Genomic DNA, 24,787 nt, shown 5'->3' with positions numbered 1-24,787 from the left:
AACTAAAAAGAAATGGAGGAAGTATATTTTTAACAAATTATAGCTAGGAGACTTTATTTTTTTACCACTCTTATCAATAGACCTATTTTGAGGAAAAAAAACTTGTGTGGATCTATCTAGTCATACATTATTGTGGACCTGAGGTTTATACGCATGCAACTATTGTCATATTGTACATAGTAATGACCCTAATTTTAATGTAGTCACCTTATTTTCATCATATACTAATCTTTATTAAAACTTGTGTGACTTTTAAGTCGTTATGTTGAATATAGTGACCCAAATTTTAACATAGTGACCTTTATTATTAATATAGACTAGTATATAAAAAGTTTTGTTTAAAATAATTAGCCTCTTATAGCCTTTATAATGCCACAATGACTTTTTTTTAGGAAAAGATTAGCAGGCATTAGTATTGCAAATTAAAGTCTGCCAAAGAGAGAATACTCTGAGGGATGCTACAATAACTTTTATTTCAATATAATAGTCTTTAATTATGATATCGTGACTTTTTTTTTTATTAATAAAACAATCATAATGTCTCTAATTAGTGGTTCACAATAAACTAGTGTGAATCAGATCTATTTAAATTTTTTTTACCGTTTGGATATTTTATATTCCTTGCTCACAATCAAACTCTTGTAAAATCTTGTGTAAATACTAGTGATACAATTATTGAACGGTACGGTGCATACTATTTCAATATAGAAATTTAGGAAATTGTAAGTGTTAATTTCTTGTTAGAAGTCTTGAATTCGACTTTTTGGTAGTGGACCTTAGAGTTTATGATTTAGTACCCTATCTTCGCTTAGTTGTAGAGCAACATGTACCCTGCACTTCTAGATAGTGTTATTTATTAGGTTTACGTGATCTTGCACTACTATATAACTATATAAGAAGCATCAAATACATGTAATTTCCTAAACTTGCATATCCTAAACAATTCCCTATTTATACAACATGCATAATTAATCCTCATTACAAATAAATACATCTCATTAATTACATACTAATCTAGCTCGATCAATTGATCCATTCATCCAATCATCCCTACATACATACATATACTAAAAACTAAAATATGAATTCGAAATTAGGTGCTAATGAACTAGGCATAGAAGTTGTAATGGATGATACATCTATGAGTAATAACGACCATAAGATGGTGGTTATAGGTTTTTACGATCACTTCGTGTCTTCTATACTAGCAAATTTCCATGCAGGCTATTTTAGAATAAGTCTTGCTTTATGTGCTCAAGTGTTGTTATGGAAAAACCTAGTCCAAATTACCAAACACAACCATGCTCCTCAATTCCACCCTATGCTCTTGGCCCTCCCATCGACGGCCACTACTCTCTTATGGTCGACGGCCTTAGTCGTTTTGATCTCATTATCCATTCTCTACACATTAAGGTGTTTCCATCACTTTGATAAGGTAAAGGACGAGTTTTTGCACCATGTTGGGGTGAACTATTTGTTTGCTCCTTGGATGTCAAGCCTGTTATTGCTTCAAACTTCACCTATACTTGTCGTTTTTGACGGTAGTATTTGCCAACAACTAACATGGTGGATGTTCGTCGTACCCATCATTATGCTCGATATAAAGTTATACGGGCAATGGTTTATTAAGGGGAAACGAGTTCTAACGAAGGTGGCTAACCCGGCTTGCCAGCTATCCGTCATAGCAAATTTGGTAGCAACAAAGGAAGCTATGTTTATGGGATGGTCGGAGATGGCGTTGTGCTTCTTTGCATTAAGCATGGCTCACTACTTGGTGTTGTTTGTCACCCTTTATCAAAGACATCCAGGGAGCAATGGTGTTTCGCCGTCATTAAGGCCGGTTTTCTTCTTGTTCATTGCGACTCCTAGCATGGCTAGCATAGCATGGTGCTCAATAGCCGGGACTTTTGATGTTGCATCAAAAATGCTCTTCTTTCTCTCCATGTTTCTCTTCATGTCCTTGGTAAGTACCCAAACTAACTATTTTAACTATCTTTTCTATTTTAAAATTTTCCTTTGAGTCACCTTACACCTACTTATTTCACCACTAAGTGGTATTAACAATAGATTTCTTTTTCTCTGACAAAAAACGTGTTTAGCAAGAAACTACTCCCTCCGTTTTTAAATACTTGCTCCATTTCTTCATGCGCGGAGTTTTAGGAGAAATTGGATAAAGTAATAAAATATGGAGGTAGTGGGGTTGGTGGAAGAATAAAAAATTATAAAAGGCAAAAGTAGTGGAGAGAATTGGAAGAGAGAGAATCTATGTTGGGTCCACTAAATGAGAGAAATTAATTAAATATTATAGAAGCTTTCCAAATAAGGAAATGAAGCAAGTATTTAAAAACGGACGAAAAAGGAAAGTGAAGCAAGTATTTAAAAACGGAGGGAGTATAACCCAACAACCTTTTACATATTACAGTAACATTTATTTTATTTAAGAATTCATGACAAATACACACGCATATCAATGTAATAGATGAATATATTTTATTAATACTTTCCTCTTTTAACTTCTTATACATAGCTTTAGGATTGTATATAACATTTTCCTTTTATTTATTCAGTATTAATTACTCTGTAGTTAAAAAAAAATATATGAGTAACTTTCATTTGATCAATTTTATCATAAAACTTTACAATTTCTATGGAATTAATAGATGTTGCATGGAAATTGAGAATCTGACTCCATGTTACACATTGTTCAATCCGTACATAAGATTCTATGTAGATCAGACATGTTCGTAGTTGATTTTTTTACCTGTGTTTGCTAATGTTGCAGGTATGTAGGCCAACACTATTCAAGAAATCACTAAGAAAGTTTAGTATAGCATGGTGGTCTTTTTCACTTCCTTTGACAACACTGGCTTTGGCATCCGTCAAGTACGCTCAAGAGGTGAAAGATGGCGTAGCACAAACACTAGCACTTGCCTTATCAGTTGTTTCTATGATTGTTATCCTTGCTCTAATGGTCATCTCCACTATCAAGATTAACACCTTGTTCCTTGCTACTCATCAAGTACAAAATTCAAACACCAATAATTTAACTAATAAGTAATAATGTAATTAAATTAATAATTAATGTACTAATTAATATTATATATTCACTTTCCTTAATTCCTTTTATTAGGTAAGAAGAAATTATTGTAAGATTGAGAGGGATGTATCAATATTAATGTTATAATGTACATAGTATGTAAGGGGTGTACACAAACTGGCTTGAACATGAAAATCGACCTGAATCAAACCTGTTTAGACTGGACCAAAACCGGACCTGGTCCTTAAAAAACCATGATTCCGGGTTTTAGGTGTAGTCCGAGTAAAGCCATATTTTCAAGTCCAGACCTAAAATCGATAAAGCTACTTTTTTTAAGAACAAATAGTTTTCTATCTTTTCATTTGCAAACCCCACTCTCCTCAGTAAGCCTGACCATCACTCCCCACACGACCATAGCCGACCGTATAGACGCCGACCTGCCAGCAGCTTGGCAGGTCGACAACAACAACTCCATGTCTCCCCCCCCCCCCCCCCTCAGTAGGGGTGTTCAAAAATTGGTCCAGACCCAAAAAATGGATCGGACCAAATTTATCGGTCCAGTCTTTGAATCGAGATTTTTATTTTTTCGATCTTTGGTCCGGTCCAGTCCAAAACCCTATAAAATAAAATAGGTTTTGGACCAGATTAGTTTTTTGCTTAAATTATACCTAAAACCTTTAATAATAGTTAAGATTATCCTTAACAAGCATGAAAAACTTTAGTCGTATAAGCTTGTTTGTACTAAACATACAAAAAAAATAAGACGTTAAATTATTGTTTTCTCTTTATTTTTTTTCGAGTTTTACATTAATTACTTAAAATTTGGATTTTTTTTAATAAAAATTCTAAAATCGGTCCAAACCGGTCCGGTCTGGGTTTTGGACCGATTTTTCAGTACGGTTCAGTTTCGATCCTAACTTAATCATTCCGGTTTTCAGTTCTTGAAATTTAATTTTTTGATCTCATCTTGGACTGATGATGAACAACCCTACCCCTCAGTGTCATACACCTCCTCCTTCCCTCAGCCTCAAGCGATCACTCCCATCACCGTCGCGCCAACCATCCCGCACCCAGCCACCAGCACACGAAAACCTGGCCATCCTGCACCCAGCCACCGGCAATTGACAATCCTATAAACAAGTTTCTTATTTTTTTTTTTTTTTTTAAAAAGTCAATAATTAGGTTTATTCAGGTCCAAACTCGGACCAACCCTAATTTCAGGTTTGTACCAGAACCTTACCTGTTGAATCAGGTTCGGTCTCCGGTCCTTAAAAATCAATGATTCAGGTTTCTATCCATTTAACACACTAGCTATATTTATGTGTGCGATATGCAAATCTCAACTATGAAAATCCAATATTAATAATTGTCTTAAATCAACTCTAATAATTAGTGTTTTGACAATTATACCCTCTTACTGATTATTTACTTATTTGCCCTCATCAATGTTATTTGTTCCTTTTTTTTTAACAAAATCTTAAGAATAATGTACAGACACTAATACCCCCTAAGAGCATGTTTGGTAAGAGTGTTTTTTGTGTTGGAAATGGATTCAATTGAAGCATTAGCGTTACTAAGTGTTTGGTCGAAAGACTTGAATTACAATTACCATTACCTAAAGGTTAAGGGTGAGCATAATAGGGTACCCCGTTGAAATTTCGAGAACCGGAATCGGAACCTGTTAACAGGTTCCTCAAAATAAGAATCGAAATTGGAACCTGTTGAACAAGTTCCTGGAAAGTACAACTGATTCCGCGTACCCTATCTTTCAATATATTTCGTAGGTCATAAATTTACAACTCTTACAACTTGCAAGTACATCAAACCAAATATAGTTATTTACCAAACATAATACATATATTTATGACTATTAATTATTTATTAATTTATAAAATTTTGGACTTTACTTAATATATGATTAGGGTTAAAATAATACTTTTAATAGGTTACAGGGTACCCTATAGGTTCCGATTCCAAAAAAACGAGAACATGAACTAAAACCTGTTGCAACAGGTTCCCCATTTTACTACCCGGAACTAGAACCTCTTATAAAAGTTCATAAACTGATTTAGGGTACCTTGATTTTTTGCTCACCCCTACTAAGGATAATGATTTTACCTATTTGTTACGGAGTATCTCTTTAAAACCTAAGGCAACAATTACCCTTAATCTCATCAAACAAAAATAAAAGGAGATAGTTTTAAATGATTCATTTTCATAACTAAACCAAACAAATAGAAAGGTAATTAAGAGTTAAATAATTCATTATCTCCCTCTTATTTGTTTCCTTTCCACTTTATTAGCATTATTCATATCAAACGCCCCCTAAAATATTTATTTACATATTTTTCTCTCATTAATATTGTCAACCATTGAAAGGGCTCCCTAAACATGGCTAGTTATGGCGTGCATGTTAGCCACTCTACCAAAATCAATATGAATATTCTATAGTAAAAATGACTATAATAACTTTCAAAATTGGATGGGAGTGATTTAATGATTTTTGAATTATATTTTAATGCTGAAATGAATTAAAAATCATTTCTCTTTTTTTAGGGATTCATTTTATATTTTTGAAAATTAATATTCTAATATTTGAATTTTTTTTCAAATTAATTTATGAAAACGGTTTCATTTATCAATAAAATTAAAAATATTAAGTTTCTTTATCAAGAAATAATTAAAATGATTTTTAATTAATATTAACAATTGAAAATAATTCAAAAATCAATAAATAATAACAGTTCACTTTTAAAAATTATGGTTGTCATTTTCAAACGACAACCACACAATCATCCAAAAGAACCAACTTATTCCCAAAAAAATACTCAAAACATTTTTTTTTTGGTGAAGAATAAAATACTCAAACTTAAATCTTAATAACCAGACACATATTTGACCCAACAATCAATGTTTTTACTCTTTTATGATAAAATAAATTAAAATTTTAAAAGAAAGTTGTCATGAAAAACAAGTAATAAGTCAAAAGCCACCACTACCATGAAAATTGAAAACCATCACATTTTTTTTCCAATGAAAATGAAGGAACCATCACTTTTATCTACCTCCCACTTTCACATCATATTTCTGAAAACACTAGAAAAAGGCAAAGTTATGTCCCAATATTAGAATTTAAATACAACCAAAAAGAAGAAAAGAGCACTAACATAAAAGTGGCCTACAAAAAATAATGCAAGTGATAATAAAATTATTAATAAATAAATAAAAATTTGGCAATAGTACAGTACAGAATTGTATCACGCTCCTCATTCAAAAACTGACACCCAATAATATCACATAGCAGTTGAAATATGACAAAATGCCCACCCACTGAAATACAACTAAACATTCTTAGCCAAAAAAACTTCCAATTTAGACAGCATTTCTTGCTTGTTTAATATGCAAGAAACTACAAAACTTTAGTTTCTTCTACCAAAATTTCTTATCTTTGAAAGATGGTGCAAAGAAAGGTGATAAACAATAAGCTTGGAATTCAAGCTAATATCCTCAAAACAGATAGAAAGCAAGCCATCATAAATCCCTCCATCCAAAACCATGATGGCAAGACCAAAGGAGCCGATTTGAAGGCCGTGAAGATGAAGAAATCGCGGTCTGTTAAAAGGTCCAACGTCGATATTAGTCATCACACAACACCGGAAATCCATGAAGTGGCTCGGCAGCTAGGAAAGCCACCTCAATTTGTCACACCGGTGAAGACTCCGAGCCCCAAGAAGCCTTTACCATGTAAGTCTCCTTACATGTCTCCGAATTATATGAAGAGTACAAGCAGTTCTGAGGCAAGAAAAGAGAGAAAAACAGCTAAGGAAAGTAGCAATGCTAGCATTTCTAAGCTTCATAAAGTTGCAAAAACATTAAACAAGTTATCTAGTTTGAAAAAAATGAGGGCCTTAACAAAGTCACCTAGCTTTAAACACACAAGATCAGGATCCTGTAAAAAGGTTGTTTTATGTCAGAATGATGATCTTGATGTGCAAAGAGCTACTTGCTCATCAACCTTAAAAGATTCTAAGTTTCCCCATTACCTTAAACTCAAACCCGGGGCAACTGAAGCCGAAGGAAACTCGGTGTTTAAGGTCTGCCCTTATACCTATTGTTCCCTTAATGGCCATCACCATGTCTCTGCACCTCCCTTGAAGCGCTTCTTGGCTTCAAGGCGGCGGCTGCTGAAGACCCTGAAAGTTAAACCAGAAGTCCTTTCCCCTCGTAAAGCTAAGGCGACTGAGAATAACAAGGCCATAGAAGAAAGGGATCGTAACGAAGATTTCTTTGTCGAAGTCTATGTCCCAGATAAAGAGGTCTCTGAAAGCATGTCTGATGGGCCATGCTCTGAAATTGACTTACAGGATGATCTTGATCAAACTGAAGACACTAATTTATCAGGCATAAATTTCAGTCTTGAAGATGTAGATTTTCCACCAACTCCTCTTCAGACACAAACATCATTTGAGAGCCAGAGCTCTCCTAGTGAGTTCTTTGGCGAGAACTCGGATATGGAGTGGGAAGAGGGGCAAAGTCCTGCCACCCATGACAAATATGAGGATTATGTTCAGACAGAATACAGTAAAGTTCAAGATGAACCAGAGTTTGAGTTAAACAATGGTGCAAGCGAGTATTTGGAGTTCCTAGCTGATGCATACACACCATGTTTTCATGATGAAATTGCGGAGTGCCTGAGTTTCAGTGATACAGACTCTTTGCCAGATAACGAGTCTACCCAGACAGGTACTTTCTTCGCACTAATAAAAACATATGTTCAGTATTTACTTCCTAGATCACAGTTAAGCTACATTTGATCATTATTAATGATACTCTATAAATATGGAACTTAAGGATCATAAATCTAGAATTTTATATAAGATAATTTCTATTATGATTTCACTGGTATATCAAAAGTAAAAACTATGGGTAAAAGTACATTCCCATAGATCATAGATATATTAATTTGGACAATTATGAGACATCGTATTGCAACCGAGCCCTACTTCATACAGTGTTCACTGATTAGATCATAAAATATACACAAATATTACAATATACTACTACTAGATAGAATTATGGTCAAAATCTGTTCCAATGATCATACATATATAAATTTGGACAATTATGTAGACATCGAGTCACATTCAAGCCCCACCTCAGATAGTGTTAAGTACTGATTAGATCAATTTTACAAAATGTTGTTGGATATCATATATAATTGCAACCTGACTGTGACATCTGGTGCAGATGATAAGTACGTAAAAGAGCTAAACATGGTCATAGATGATATGAATTTTGAACCAAAGAATGAAATTACTGAAGAGTCTCACCTAAGTGATGAAGCAACTGTCCATGCTGTGAAGCTAGAAGATGAGTCCATGAACGAACAGGGCACATCTTTGTTTGACCTTATTGAGGAATTTACTGAGGCCCAAAATGAAGAACTTGAATCTTATGAGTTTGAAGTTGAAACAGATGCTGATGAATCAAATGAAGGAAACTACACAGTAGGAGATATCAGAGAAGAAGATGTTGCTGACTTTGTCTTGGAAGATTCTTCTTGTACTAAGGAAGATTCTGAAACTGATCAGAGTGATTCAGGGAATGAAGCTGATGCTAGCCATAGCATTACCAATAACGGAAATGTCTTTCCAGACAAAGATTTTACAGAATGGGAAAGGACTGAAGCTGACAATTGCACCAGTAAAAGAGCAGCAAATTCCGAGGAAGAAGAGAAATATTCAAACAACGTAGAGCTTCGCTCAGATGAGAATACTGATGTTGAAGTCAAAGAATCAGAAACACAAGATCACAAGACAGAAGCAGCAGATGCATCTCTTAACATCAGAAACAATATACAAGAAGCCAGAAAACGCATTTCCAACAAAAGAGAATCTGATTGCAACTTAGAGCTCCTGGATAGCTGCAGCAAATTAAAGAGGTTTTTGAGATGCAGGAAAGCAGATGAGGACATTGAGGAAGAGAAAGAATTTAACCCAAGAGGACCGAACTTTCTTACAATTGAACCTGAACCGGAATCAGAGAAGGTAGATCTCAGGCACCAGGAGATGGATGAGAGAAGAAATGCAGACGAGTGGATGCTCGACTATGCACTTCAGAAGACAGTCAACCAACTTGCTCCTGCTCGAAAAAGGAAGGTGGCATTACTAGTCGAAGCTTTTGAATCAGTTCTGCCAATACCAAAGTTTGAGTCGCATGTGAGGAAAAATACATCAGGCTTCCCAAATGCAAGACCCATTCAAGCTTGCAGATAATATATTTTCTTTATAAAGGTAATCTTAAACAGCCTACTTTAATCAATCTACAGCTTGGTTCTTAAATTATTTCCCCAGTTAGATTATGATACATTTGTTTTTCCATCCAGTAAGAAAATGTGCACCTTAGCAGTTCTTTCACAATGCATAAAAATGGTAAGGAAATGCAGGTTACAAGCAACTATGCAGCTAATAGATGTACTGAAAATGAACTACTGCTCAGATGTGTGCAAATAGAGTAATAGACAATCAGAACTCCAAGTACAAACTTTTGTGTTCCGAACAGTATATCTGAGTAGGACGCGGTAGTAAGTTTAAGTTAGCTATTGATAACTTAAGTTGTAGTGAATTTGTGTGACAGACTGATAGATGTTCTTGCTTCTGTTTTCTAGGCTTGTTCTGTAGAAGTGTGCCGTTTGCTTCAAATCTTATAATTTAGTTGTATGGTACTCTGGTGGTTTAAGTTATGTGCTTCAGTCACACAACTTTTGGTTCATTCTGTTTCATTGTAACTTGTAACCATACTTTAACAGCACTACTAGAAAATCGAAATCCTCAATACCTTCATCAAAGTAACGCTACCCCAATTCAGATCCAACCGAATTTCAGTTGATACATCATCAGTTTGGAGATATGCAGTAGATTTTTATAATGCTTAGTCAATAGAGGTTTAAATACTTTTAAATGTGTCCTAACATGGTACGGAGTAAAAGGTTATCATCCTATTAAGCCATTAAGGTATATATGGATAACTATTATTCATTGTCCGTCCTTAAAGCCACAAACTAGTCTAATGCAAATACAAGTCTACAACCTTAAGCCACTTTGTTTATATTCAATTCCAACTGCACATTGTGACATTGACCAACAAAAGATTCATTCAAGAGTAACTCAAACTTCTCAAAAAAAAGCTTCCAAATCACTATATCCTAAACCACTTGATCATTGAGAGAAGAATCAAACTCAACATTAATTCCTTTTTTTCTTTTTTTTTTTGGCCTAAAAAGATTAAAGGTGCTACTAGGTATACCTGGGTACATTATAGAAGTGTTGCTATTTACAAATTCTTAGTTGTTGTTGGGTGCAACTACTTCTAAGTGTACCACTGTACCCAAGAATGAATTTTCGCTCATATTATCAGTTCGCTCAATAAAAACTTTCCAAATGAGCAAACAGATATATAAGCAATTTAAGACTCCGGAACAAGATAGAGGTGTTGATTTGCTTAGCCAATTCCCCATATCCAAACCATTACAGTATCCACAAAAGTATAAAACCCTGATGGAAAAAAACATCTTATGCAGTACCAATTCGAGGCTGTCTAAATGCCAACCTTTAAATCACATGCTGGTACCATCATATGAGGCCTATCGGTACTTTTGGATCTTATGTTGGTACAATATTTATATTTTAACACGAGGTTTAAAAATACATATGGACAATTATTAATTTATTATTATCATTAACGACTAGAGTAATTGATGGCGACCTTAGCGTGGGCTAATGGGCTTCGTTGCATCAAACATCCTGTCTAAAGAACGTCCAAGAAAATGCAAGTGAGACATAAAGAAGCAAAATTGATCAAAAAATGCTACTCCGTAACAATTTTCTCATACAATACATTATAGAATTCGTCATGTCTCCTTCTCCCTTCTCATTGGCATCCTACCCACGAGTTAAGGTTTATTCCATCGATTAAATTTCGAAACAACATAAAATGGGTCTGGGCAACCCGAACAAGGAAGAGGAGAGTTTGGTCCGCAAACTAGGCGGAGGTAATAGGCCAATAGTACCACCTCTCCTCTTTCTCCAATGTAGGACACTCACAACCGGCTACAATGGGTTTCAACACCATCGTTATATAAGCTACGAGTAATATAATTCTACTCACAAGTGTCTCGCCCGCAAATATTGGGCCATTTAAACAGTGAGGGTTGAGGTCTAGTCTAGTTGTCTTTCAATTTACCAAAAAAAAAATTACGGAGTATGTTCTAACTTTTCTAAGATGCTTTCAAATGACCTTAAACAAGTATGTAAATCTAATCCAGACTGTAATGAATGCAATTCTAACCTTTAAAATTTAGAGTAAAATGTGTAATTAAACAGAAATAGCAAAGAAGATACCATTGGTGCAATGGTGCTGATGGCTAACCGTTGAGGAAGAACGATGGACTGCACAACACTGCAATGAACGTTTGTCGGGACTGAGAATGCGAGGTTTTGCTTTTGTTGCTGGTAACGGAACAAATTCTCTAAATTAATTTTGCTTTCCTTTGAAACTACTTGTGTAGGAATTATAGAATTGTCTGGTTTTTCTTTGTTTTTGTCTAGGCTGGTTAGGAGAAGGGCTCTATCGGGCCGAAACTTCTCACACGTCCTCTCAGTCTGTATTAGCAAGTTAGGCAATTTGAGAGTTGGGTGGAAGGGTAAGGGAATCTCTACCCCAAAGTGTCTCTTGTGGGGTTTGATCCTACAAGTTTATACTCTATTACCTGATAGTTGTGAGATACAAACCATAACACATAACTTGGTATTATAAAATTGTCAATTGAAATGTTGGGTTCAAGTTATGTCATTACTCATTATATCAGCTATAGCTAGAACAATTCTGATTCTGACTAGGTCAATAACGACCTTTTAGGTTGGGATGACTAGGTCAATAACGGCCTTTTAGGTTAGGAATGGTTTAATATTCGTACAGTGTTAGGACCTGTTCTCATTGACTGAACTCAGCTTGAACTGAACTGAACTGAGCTTAACTGAACTGAACTGAACTGAGCTTAACTGAACTGAACTGAATTGAGCTGAACTGAACTGAACTGAACTGAACTAAAATGAATATTTTATAAGAGAAGGAAATTAGGAGCTGAGCTGAACTGAACTGAACCGAACTGAGCTGAACTGAATTTCAACGTAAGAGAACATGCCCTTAGTTTGTATTGTGTTTGGTTATATCAAAGCATACCAATTTTTTGTCTAGTTAATATATGCTTGATTTGGGTTTGTTTCGATCATCTATATTTATTTTATTTTTTGTTAAGTTAGTTTGGTTTAGACCAACTCATTTTGGATTTGTATAAATTCATTTCAAGAAATTGTCATCAAGTTTTTTAGGTTCGAGTTAAATCAACTTTTAATTTAAGTAGGTAATAAATCAACCTACTTATGCAACCCAATTTGTTGCACAATTAGATTGCCAAATATTTGCCTTGGTCTCTTGGATGAATCATTTACTTAGGTGTAGTTTATGAGAAAAATTAATTAATACCCTAATGTATGTTTACTCTTCTAGCAGTCTAGCTACTATAGATTTTACACTTTGCACTTCAATTTGACCATTTTATAGTTTTTTTATCTTTAATAACACTACAAGTCTACAACAGAACTATCATCAGAGGATTCAGAGGGATGGATTTCCACTTATTAATGTTTGGTGTAAAAAAAGTGGACAACTGTATATTAGATAATCTCGTATGGGTTTTGTTATAACTTTAATACGTTGAATTACACACGTAGGCCTTGTTCAATTCACCTTGAAAAAATAACATTCAGCAAAAATTATTCAAGTTCATTAAAAATAATTTCAATTTAATAAAAATAAGTTCAGTTCAATAAAATTAATTTCAGTTCAGTAAAAATAATTTCACTTCAACAAAAATCAGTAACTCTAAAGAAGAAATATAATAGAGAAACAGTAAAAATAATTTATGTTCAGCAAAATTAATTTCATTTTAGTAAAATTAATTTCAGTTTAACAAAAATAAGGTGAAGTGAACGGGACCGTAACACTATATAATCTCCGGGAGTAATGTCAAGGTCCTCAAGGAAATAACTAGTTTGTTTGTAAAAACCAAAATACAAAAATTATCCCCCACAAATGCACAATTATGAAATACATTTTATATATTACGGAGTACTTATATATCCATTACTACTTTTATCTCTTTAAAATTGCGCTTTTTTTTTTTTTTTTTTATTTGTATGTATCTTTGAGTTTGTCCTCATTTTTTTTTATTTGTATGTATCTTTGAGTTTGTCCTCATTCCTTTTTCATTTAACTTGTTCCCCGTAATCTCTGGTTAACAATATTTTCTATCTCACATGTTAAATGATAATAATACCTACAAATACAACACAACTTTTTGAAAGCGATCGATTAGTTTTGAGACAATTAATAAGGACAAAAAGAGTATTAATTAGTTTGTCCCGGACTTTAGGATTTAAAATAAAAGAAGACATATTTAGTAGTAGTATATTGTACGAATATAAGACAATAACATTATCTACATTGCTTAGTAATATTGTGGATTTGTGGTCCTTGTGAAGTTGTGAGCTCCCAAGATCAGTATCCTAGATAAAAACTCACCTTGAAAGTTTGAAATGGTTAAATACATGACTTGCTTCCTTTTCAATGAAATTCAGTTGTCCTTCTATAAGGTGCATGTAAACAATCCAATCACCATTTCCGGTGCTACTAACCATTGGCATAACATACCCTGCATTACCATCCCATGGAAAATGATATGATCCGAACATTGGCTTACCCCAACCAAAATCGACCTTTGATAAAGGAAATTGCTGACCGGATGACATTACAAATGCCGGTCCATCATCCGTCCCACTACTATAGATCTTCGCTAGACATGGTTCAGGACGATGGACTTCTACCCAATCGATCAGGTCTGGAAAATGCATGTTGTTCACCGCCTTCTCTACAATTTTGTGGACTTCTTGAGCCACCCAATCTAATGGTTTAGAATTTAAATCACATATCCTGTTCTCACTAAAGGGAATTGAGAGCACATTTCCAAAATAACTACTAATTAGTCCTTTTTGCTTGTTACAATTTCCCTTATTACCTAGTCTTGTTCTACCATCCACTACAATGCCCATTTTACACATCTTGGAAGCTCCAATACTCGGGTTACCTTCCTTTATGCTAGCATGTTTCGATATTAACTTCCACATAAATGCGCTAAAGGATTCGAGTTTAGTCCCTTTTGCTTGAGATTGAATATAATCGACATCTTTAGCATGGACATGGTATATACGGCTAACAAGTGGTTCATGTATGCTTGATAATAGTTCATTTTTCCTAGGAGTTAAAGACGAAATAGGTACATACATTTCATCCAATGAGGGACCATACGAACAAGGATATCGAGCATTGAGGAATGATCTTGTAAAAGAGGGCACCATTGAGATTGGCTTTGAGTTAGCTATCTCAGCCCAAGATACTAAGAACATGTTAGTTGAGTAAGCATCAGCTACACGATGATCAAATGTGCAACCAACTACTATTCCTCCACATTTCAGCTCCGTAGCCTGCATGGTTAATTTGTGGCAAGCAAGGAAAGTTTGTCAATTGCTATTTTTTGATATTGCATATGTAATCTATAATTAAGTGCAATTTTAAAAATTACTACTCCGTAATATTTAAAAATAATAGGGAAATTCTCTTTGGTGACTCCTCCAAGTTTTTAATTTTCTAAGTGGTAAACATTCTTAAAATTTATTATTAATGGTAAACCTAAATTTTTTATTACCATTGATTAGTGTTATTTTAATAAAAATCCTTAACTATAGTTAGTTTTTTTTTTTTTATTTTTTTTAATAATTAAATTATTATTAAAATATATTTCAAAAAAAAAAAACCCTTCCCCACCCAACTTAGCCACCAGCACAGGCAGCGCCACCCGTCCACTTCCCCCCACCAACGCCGGCGCCACCATCCACTTCCTCCCCCCCCCCCCCCCACCAACGCTGGTGCCGCCAAGATGCACCTTCGCCGGTGCGTTGGCCATGGATCCCCCACCTCCTCTCTTTCTCTCAATCTCGATCCCCTACGGCCCTACCTGTTGTTGCTCCTCTCTTTCTCTTTCACCGCCTCACTACCTACCACGGTCCCACCCCAAACCACCCCGAAAACCAGCGAACCTCCCTGTCAACCCTCTTCCCTAGTTCGCAATCCCTTAAAACCATCCCAAAACACCAAGAAATACCCAAACCCGTTTAGGATTTCGATTCCTGGTGGTTTTTGGTGGGTTTCTGGTGGTTAAAACCCAAATTTGACCCTAGGTTATTGCGGCTTGCGGTGTTGGCAGAAGTGGTGTGTGCGGTTTGGTGGTTGTGCGGGGCGAGTGCAGCAGGTAGGTTGTGGGTGTGAAGGTGTTGTGATTAATTGAGGTTGATGGTGGTCGGAGATGCGAGGTCACGGAGGTGGTCGATGGTGTTAATTGGTGGTGTGTTGTGAGAAGGTGGTGCGGTGGCTTTGGTTGTGGCCGGCGCCGGGGAAAGGGGGATCGAGGCTGCCTGGTGCCGAAGGGTCTGGGCATGTTGGCTGACTGTGGTCGTGGCTGGGGGTGTGTTTTTTGATTTTTTAAAAAATAATTTATTTTTTTCAAATGGTTATTTTAAAAGCTAACCATGGTTAAGGAATCAATTAATTATATCATTAGTGTTATCAATGAATTTTTAAAGATAACTAGGATTTACCATTGAAAATAAATTTTAAGAATGTTTACCACTTAGAAAATTAAAAACTTAGAGTTCACCAAAGAGAATTTCCCAAAATAATAAAATTTAAAAAATAAAAATAAAAAATTACTAGTAAGATTTATTGACTTTTAACATCTTTATAAAATAAAATAAACACGCTGATTTTGGATTTGATTCACTTTTTTTTGTTTTAGTATTTTACCAAATTATCACCTTAAAAAAAATAAAATAAAAACTTTTTAGAATTACTTATGCCACCAAATAATAGGTTTCGTACTTGAATAGTTGAATCTATTAATTGGTGGCAAACTTTTTCTAAAAAAGGTGGTAATTACAAAATTGATATCTTAAATTGATCTTGTAATTACAAATGCACAAAATTGATATGGGGTTACTTGTATTTTTTTTTTCAGGGGTTACTTGTATTTTTTTTCAGGGGTTACTTGTATGGATTATTTATTCAGGGGGGTTACTTGTATTTTTTTTTCAGGGGTTACTTGTTTTTTTTTTTTTTTGTTTTTCCAGATGTTAGTTGTTTTTTTTTTTTCAGGGGTTACTTGTATGGATTACTTATTCAGGGATTACTTGTATTTTTTTTTTCAGGGGTTACTTGTATTTTTACTCAGGGGTTACTTGTATGGATTACTTATTCAGGGGTTACTTGTATTTTTTTTCAAGAGTTACTTGTATTTTTTTTTTCAGGGTTACTTGTATTTTTTTTTTCAAGATTTAGTTGTAGGGGTTACTTGTATTTTTTTTTTTTTTAGGGGTTACTTGTATGGGTTAATTCAAGGGTTACTTGTATGAGTTACTTATTCAGGGGTTACTTGTATGAGTTATTTATTCAAGGGTTACTTGAATGAGTTACTTATTCAGGGGTTACTTATATGAGTTACTTCAAAGGTTACTTGTATGAATTAATTATTCAAGAGTTACTTGTTACTTATTCAAAGGTTACTTGTAAACCCCATACCAAACCAGTAACACCCTACAAGTAACCCTTGAGCAAAACTAGTAACACCCTACCAGTAATTCCTAACCAAACCAGTAACACCCTACAAGTAACTCTTGAGCAAAACTAGTAACACCCTACAAGTAACCCCTAACCAAACCAGTAACACCCTACAAGTAACCCCTGACCAAAACCAGTAACACCCTACAAGTAACCTGACCAAACTAGTAACACCCTCACCAAACCAGTAACACCCTACAAGTAACCCCTGACCAAACCAGTAACACCCTACATGTAAATCCTGACCAAACCAGTAACACCTACAAGTACCCATAACCAAACTAGTAACACCCTACAATTTTTGACGTAGAATGTTCGATCTAAGATTCCACGAAGAAAACAAGCTCACATTTCTTTGGTTCTCATCAATTTCACTACTTCAAATGTTGTTGATGATTTTAAGGATAATTAATCACAATTTTTCATGACAATTTAACACCCAATTTCTACAATTTCGGACTTTAATTGCAGCAATTTGGCAAAGAGGAGAGAAAAAATGGGTGGAGTAGAGATATGGTTGTTGGTGATGTGTGGTTTGGCTTGAAGAAGAAGCTAAGAAAAGAGGAGAGAGAAAATAGGTATAGTAGAGATATGGTTGTTGGTGATGTATGATTTGGAGAAGAAGATAAGAAAAGAAGAGAGAGAAGAGTTGTTTTTTTTAAAAAAAAAATAATAAAAATTGTGGCTGGCCACACGGTGTGGCCAGCCACATACAAAAATTTGTATTAGTTTTTTGTTTTTTAAAACCATATCATATAGTGAATAAAAAAATAGTTAAACCTATTAAAATCATGATAATTTTGAAAACTGACAACAGAAAAAGGGAAATATCTTTTTCTTGTTTCCTGTTTTTGATTTTTTGTTACTGAAAACTGAAAACTAAAAATGATGCCAAAAAAAATTTTAGTACAGTAGTTGAATTTAATGCAAAACTCAGTATTTTAAAGGTTAAAAAAAAAAAATCACACACACAAGAATGTACTACCTCTGTTTTTCTTCTACTCACTTATTTTATTTCATTTTGGACAAATCATTATATAATTTTGCTTCTCTCTTGCTTCAAAATATTACTCCGTCATTGTTTTCACTCTTTTTCTTTATCTACTTTTTTTTTTTTAATTTCATCTACTACGTTTCTTTTATTTCTATATGATTCTACCTTTCTTATTTGTTCATCTTTTTCTTATGCACACTCATTTTTTTCAAAATTTTCTATGATTACATTTCTAGTTTTTTCATGTTCAGAAGAGAATGAGTAAAATTGAAATGCATAGGGAAAATATCTAGAGGATTATTTTCTCAGTATACTAGGGAGTGATGATCAAAGTACAATTACGCATTACTCCCTCCGTTTTCTAAGTGGCACACTAGATTATGTGTAGAATATATAAAGTAGGTTAAATAATAAATATATAAGTGGATTAGAGCTCGTTGGGAAAATAAATATTGTTAGAAAGTCATTTTTTTTTACAAATAGAAAGTCATATTATATGTGTTACATATAATCATTAATTCAAAACCAAAAAATGTGTGGAAAATAATGATTTAAAATATACGAAGTACAAGATAGTACAGACCGAATAGAAGTCAATCCATTATATTTAAATTTACCTGTACAGAGAACACACTACGTTGCTTATTATTCTTGGGCAATAACTTGCCTTCAACACTTTCATCCGGATTATATAGGTTTAGATCATAAAGATCAACATCGGCATAGGCCTCGGTGAACTCAACTCCTTGGTTACTGCCCATTAACTCAATTTCACCCTTAGAATTATGTACAACTTCACTAGAAAACACAGAGAAATGAACCAAAGCTTGAGCCAAGGCTGTTTCGAGGGTGCTAACCAATTGATCAAAAGGCGAAAATCGGCTACCATAACTTGGACATTTATAGCAAAAGAACACACCCACGTCTACAGGAGGCAATAACAAGTCTAAATTTGAGAGTGGTAATCTATGTTCGATTATATGGTGTATTGGTACTACTTTCTTCTTTCTTTTAACCCTCACTTGGAATTCTTCTAGGGTTTTCTCCCCTTCGTACACTAATAAGCTACGACTCATTTTGGAGGACACAATTTTTGTTAGTATACATCCCCTTAAATATCACATAATTAAATCAACATGTTGTACAAAAGTGATATGGTCAACTGGTCAAGGTATGTATCTTGTGGTTAGGAAACGTTGTAGGACAAACACATACACTTTTGATTTAATTGAGAACGTGACATAGTGGTCCATAACTAAAATTACTCCCTCTAAAGTTTTTAAATGCTTAACCGACTTACAGTTTTAGGAAAGTGAGTTGAATGAAATAAAATAGTATACAAGTGAGATTTAATGATAAAAAGTAATGCATTAGCAAAATATGTATAATAAAAACAAGAAGAAGATGAAGAAACATAGGAAGTAATTTATTCTTGCATATAATAGGCTCTCATAACCTTAGAGCAAAGAAAAATGGATTTATTTATATATGTATATGTATGTCTTGCTTAATTGGGATTTATTATAACTTTAGTAAGTTAAAATTTAAAGCAATCGCGCTCAATCTTATACTCTTATTCTAAAAACTTGAGCAGTATACTAAACCTAAACCCATTTTACAATACATTAATTAGGGCTTGTTTGACATCATTTTTTGTTTTTAGTTTCCTGTTTTTTTGAAAACTAAAAACCAAAAACAGGAAACAAGAAAAAGGTGTTTCCACTTTTTTGTTGTCAGTTTTCAAAATTATCATGATTTTAATAAGTCTAAATAATTTTTGATTCATTATGTGACATATATAATATACTTTTAAAAAACAAAAAACTAAAAAACAGAAAAGCACAACAATGCCAAACGAACCCTAAATTTAACGTTTTTTCATAACTACCTAAAAGATCATTAACATGATGGTAAATTTTGCTAGAAATTAAAATAGTGTAAACATAGTTCACATGTCCGATCAGTTAACCTACTTAGCTAGGCTACTATAATCGAAATTGTGATTAGTGGCCAAAAGGTTGTCAACTCGGGCCCAAAATTACCCAACTTGAAAATTGGTTTGACTATTCAAGTTTACAAATTAAATAAATGAATAAGCTTGTAGTGTCCTAAAATAAAGGTAGTGACTAAATAATTTACTTTAGTTGTTAATATGTTGTGCAAGGAATTTCATCATATACTTAGAGGTCGCTTCCCGATTCTAGGAAATCATGGGATCGATTCTCACCCCTGCCCTTGTGGCTCTCTAAACACCAAAAAAAAAAAAAAAAAAAAAAAAAAGAGGTTGCTTAAGCAGTTATTCCTTGTTTGGTGTTTGCGTATTCCTAGCTATTTAACTTTGAGGCTCGTGGCAAAATATGAGTTCCTCGCATTGTCTTATAGTCGCGTCGTATTTAATAATGGTACTTTCCAGGAAGCATTGTTGGCCCCTGCGGCCCTGCCTAGCAACATACGGAGTAGTGACTAATTTTGGAGGGCTGTGAAAGCAACTTAGCAACATGTGATTTTTTGCAGAATTGGTTGTCAAGCAACATGTGAAGTTCTTTCTTCTGTCGTTAAAAATCAACATTGGTCAATGGTAGAGAACTCACTAGTACTATCAATAATTGGGGGTTTTTTTTTTTTTCTTTAGGAAATCAAAAATAGCTTCAAAATAATGTATTTGGTATGGATTAATATGAATATTAATAGCTTTAGAATACTTGTACTTAAGTTTTCTTACTTTTCCACTAACATGTTCTCTTCACCCTACAAAAATATTATAAGTAAGAATAAATTCAGTTTGGTAAAAATAATTGATGTTCAATAAAAACAAGTTTAAATCAATAAAATTTTGTAGTTTTAAAGAAATATAATAATAGAAAATTATATATATATATATATATATATATATATATATATATATATATATATATATATATATATATATATATATATATATATATGTGTTTTAATAAGTTAAAAAAAATCAATTCATTAATTTTAGTTTAGTAAAAATTATTTAAATTTCAGTTCAGTCTAAATAAGATGAAGTGAACAAGACATAAGCCAACAACATTCTTTTGTAAAACAAGCAACCTAAATACCTAATATATTTGAGGACGAATATCCTTTATTGGGAACCAAAAGCTATAAGCTAAAAGTTACTCAATTTTTATTTTACCTTTAAGGCAATTTCTTTTCAACTTAAAAGAATAATATTAAGTAAAATTGATAATTTTAGTTCTATAAATTTAAGTTCAATTTCGTAAAAGTAATTTTTAGTTCAGTAAATATAAGTTTAATTTAGTAAAAATTATTTTACTCCTGTAAAAATCAATAATTTCTAATTTCAGTTTAGTTAAACAATTTAAGTTCGCAAAAAATAATTTAACTTTACAAAAAAATAATTTAAGTTTAGCAAAATAATTTATATTTAGTAAAAATAATTTCAATTTAACAAACATAAGGTGAAAAGAACATAATCTAAGTCAACAATATTTCTTCCGTAAAGCAGGCAATCTAATACATACCTAATTTTAAGACCCAAAATTTTTAGATTTATTAATGTGTGGTGACCCTAGGGGCACCGCCCTAGTGCTGCTCTTAGACATGTATTCTTTACGTACCTTTGCCTCACACACAATGACTCCCTTTATAAAGAGGATCATGCTAACCTCATTGGTACAGCCAGATAAATTAATACGATTAAAATTTTTATGATTTACAAATGTAGACAATAAAATTTTTATTTGTACATGATGGCCTTCAACTTTCGTAAATATCTTAAAATCTCTATATTGACTTAAAGGGTGTGTTCTATTCATCTGATTTTTACTTATCTAAACTTATCTGAACTTATTAACCCTTATTAGAACTTATTTTAGTTATAAATTAAACTTGGGTAGCCCTAATTAACCCTTATCACAACTTATCTGAATTTATCTTATATGAACTTATTAACCCCTATCTGAACTTATCAACCTTGAAATACGTGGAAATAAGGTGAATAGAACAAGGCCTTATTTCGATTATTGTATGAGAGATGGGCCTTTTGGGATTTGTTCCACTAAACCTCTTGAAATATCTAAGACGTGTTGTTTTGATAAGAAACTTAGTCCCAAAAAGTTATTGTAAAATTTGAAAGCAAACTTCTTAACAAGCCCCTTTTGGACTTAGAGAGTGGAGTTGAAGAGCAAAAGCTAATGCATCCCACTAAGTGTTTTAATTTTTTTTTTTTTTAATTAATATTACTTCATTCTTCTTCAGACCTCTTCTTCCTTTCTCAACAATAACGACAAATTCTTCGCCAACACCTCATACAATGCCTCGGCACCACCATTTTTGGTGGAGGAGTTGCTGAATTAAACGGAAAATTTTTAAAAATATGGAGAAATAAGGGCATGGTTAATCCCAAAGGTAGGGTTGTTTAGAGTTGCGGTTTGGTTTTCTAAAGTGACCAAACTGCACTTTTGCGGTTTGGTGAGGTTTCCAAACATTTTAGACCAAATCGCACCGAAAACCACACTTTGATGCGGTTTGCAATTTAGGCCGTCAAACCGCAAACCGTTATACTAATTTTTTACTACTTCTATAAAAAAGTAAAAATAGTTTAATAATTAATAATAAAAAATTAAAATAATAAGTCTTTTTTTAAAAAAAATATGCACCAAACCGCATTTGTGGTGCGGTTTGAAAAAGTAGTGTGGTGTGGTTTGAAAAAGTGCAAACCGCAATTTTGCGGTTTGGGATCTAAACCACACCAAACCGCACCGGTCTTCCTCCTCAATTGAAGCTCTATCATGAAGCTGTTGATTTCTACATTTAAGGTATTTTAAATTCGAACGATGGAGGATAGAGAACTGATGAGGGGGAAAGAATGGAAGGAGACCTACAAATTACAATTTTACCCCCTAACTTATAGCTCAAAAAGACGAATATTACCCTTAGATAAACATCTTGATAAACTCGTATTTTCCCTTTGATCGACCTACCCAACTCAACCCAAGACAAATCTATATACTTTTACAATTTTATTACAAAAAATTTCAAGTTCTCAACTTCAAATTTATTTCGCAAATGACAAAGTCGTAATCAAATGTAATTTTTTTCACCATTCATCGATATAACTGCTCCACTATTTTAGGTTAGATTGGCATCACTGTAGTTTTTTGGTTTTTTATTTTTCAAAATCATATGATATATGTCATATAATGAATAAAAAATTAGTCAAACTTATTAAGATCATGATAATTTTAAAAACCGACAGAAGAAAAGTGGAAAAACCTTTTTCTCGTTTTCCATTTTTGATTTTTTGTTTTCAAAAAAACTGAAAAGTGAAAAAAAAAAAAAAAAAAAGCCAAATAAGGGCCTGTTCTCATAGACTGAACTCAGCTGAACTGAACTGAACTGAACTGAGTTGAGCTGAGCTGAGCTTAACTGAGTTGAGTTGAGCTGAAATGAATACTTCGTATTTTATAAAAGAAGGAAATTAGGAGCTGAACTGAACTAAAAATAAACGTATGAAAAACATGCCCAAGTCCTAAAAGTAGCGATTTTCTGCCTAAATTGTTACTTCTAATGACTAGTGAATCCTACGCGCGCGATACAACTAGTCATCGTAGGGGAGTTATAAATTCGAACCTCAAAGTTTACGTACTTTGAGTTGCTGTTGAATTATATTTGTCTTAGGTCGATCAATAAGAGATTATATCTTAATTTATTTAATTGTGGAAACATGTTTTGTGTTATGATCTGATTATTTATTTTGAAAATGATCATATATATTATAACTCGCCAATGTACGTATTACTGTATAAAAAGGCAATCAAAGCTATTGCATCATTGTATAACTACAATAGAAGTGTTATGGAGAGGACAAAACTCTCATTGAACACCCTGGCGCACACCCTGTCGCAAAGGCTATGTGAATTAATATATTTTCCTGCAATTAGATAGTCTTTGGACCATATAATGGAGGAGATAGCATTTATGAGCTACGAGAATTAATTGATGATGTATGAGTACATCTTAACTCTTTCCTATAATCATAAACTATAAGCTTTTCCTAGGATAAAAATCGAGAAAATGACACAGTAACTAAAGCAAAATACATCTTCAAACAACCTCTTAATCAAAAGCATAAGACTATAGTACCTCATATGTAAGACATAACTGATACATTCCGTAGAAGACTCATCAAATGAGTTGCTTCGTTTGACTCCCCTATAAACACAGCTAAAAGAGATTACATCAAAAGTATTACTCTTATGTGTGTGTGGGTGGGTTTTTTTTTTAATCATTTTAATGGTAACCAAGCAATTACACTTTACACTCCACCACTACGAAGGTACCACTATTGCATTCATTCGTCAACTCCACCAAACTTGAGATTTCCCCAACTCTAACCGGATTCGGGCGTCTCTGAATAGTATGCTTATCCACCTCTTCGTATAACATAAACAAATAGATTGCACAAACTTTACATTTTCTTTAGTATAAAAAAACAACCACCAGGGTCATCATCCTTATAGATTATCGCGGCGGTGGGTGGTGACCGGAGGAATGGAAATTGACATGTTAGCAGTATTTTCCAGCAATCAGAAAAGGAGTTCGTGAGAAAAGAGGAAATTGAGAAATGAGGATTTTTGGCCTTTTCGATGGAATGATAAGAAGGAAGATAAACAAAAGAAATAAAGGACCAAAATATGAAAGGTTAATACTTAAATGCATCAAAATTAATTTTAATTGGTGATAAATATGTCAATTAACTTTTTTAAGGGTATAATAGTCTTGACACTATTCATAAGAGTATTTTCCCACTTTTTAAAGGTAGGGAAGGTAGGAATTTTAAGGATATAATAATCTTGACACTATTAATAAGAGTATTTTCCCACTTTTTATAAGGTAGTTTTATAAGGTAGGGATACGGAGTACAATTTTACCCCTTTTAAAAACAAACTTTCATCTCGATCAAAATGGGGCGGCCTGTT

The 24,787-nt window shown here is 33.5% G+C and overlaps 1 protein-coding gene and 2 pseudogenes across 3 annotated transcripts; 2 read left to right on the top strand and 1 right to left on the bottom strand.

Annotated features, from left to right (window-relative positions):
- Positions 1-1,081: 1,081 nt before the first annotated feature.
- On the top strand, positions 1,082-3,058 carry LOC145637177 (S-type anion channel SLAH1 pseudogene; annotated as a pseudogene).
- Positions 3,059-6,264: 3,206 nt separating this feature from the next.
- Positions 6,265-9,808, top strand: LOC145635156 (uncharacterized). Of its 2 annotated transcripts, XM_081686442.1 has the most exons (3): positions 6,265-7,780; positions 8,285-9,330; positions 9,423-9,808. In XM_081686442.1, the coding sequence occupies exons 1-2, from the start codon at positions 6,493-6,495 to the stop codon at positions 9,310-9,312; spliced, it is 2,316 nt and encodes a 771-aa protein (XP_081542568.1). In that variant the 5' UTR covers positions 6,265-6,492; the 3' UTR covers positions 9,313-9,330; positions 9,423-9,808. The 2 variants fall into 2 exon arrangements, with proteins under 2 accessions (XP_081542568.1, XP_081542567.1); XM_081686441.1 differs by having other exon boundaries at positions 8,285-9,808.
- Positions 9,809-13,616: 3,808 nt separating this feature from the next.
- Positions 13,617-18,892, bottom strand: LOC145637176 (coniferyl alcohol acyltransferase pseudogene; annotated as a pseudogene). Its single transcript, XR_014114156.1, has 2 exons — positions 18,434-18,892; positions 13,617-14,637 (listed from the first exon to the last, which is right to left on the bottom strand). The product of XR_014114156.1 is annotated as a coniferyl alcohol acyltransferase pseudogene (transcript).
- Positions 18,893-24,787: the final 5,895 nt, after the last annotated feature.

The sequence above is a fragment of the Chenopodium album genome, chromosome 6 (genome assembly GCF_948465745.1).
Source record: "Chenopodium album chromosome 6, dcCheAlbu1.1, whole genome shotgun sequence".
NCBI classification, from domain to species: domain Eukaryota; kingdom Viridiplantae; phylum Streptophyta; class Magnoliopsida; order Caryophyllales; family Amaranthaceae; genus Chenopodium; species Chenopodium album.
The sequence above is the reverse complement of the archived record's forward strand: the minus strand, read 5'-3'. Positions and strand labels throughout refer to the sequence as shown.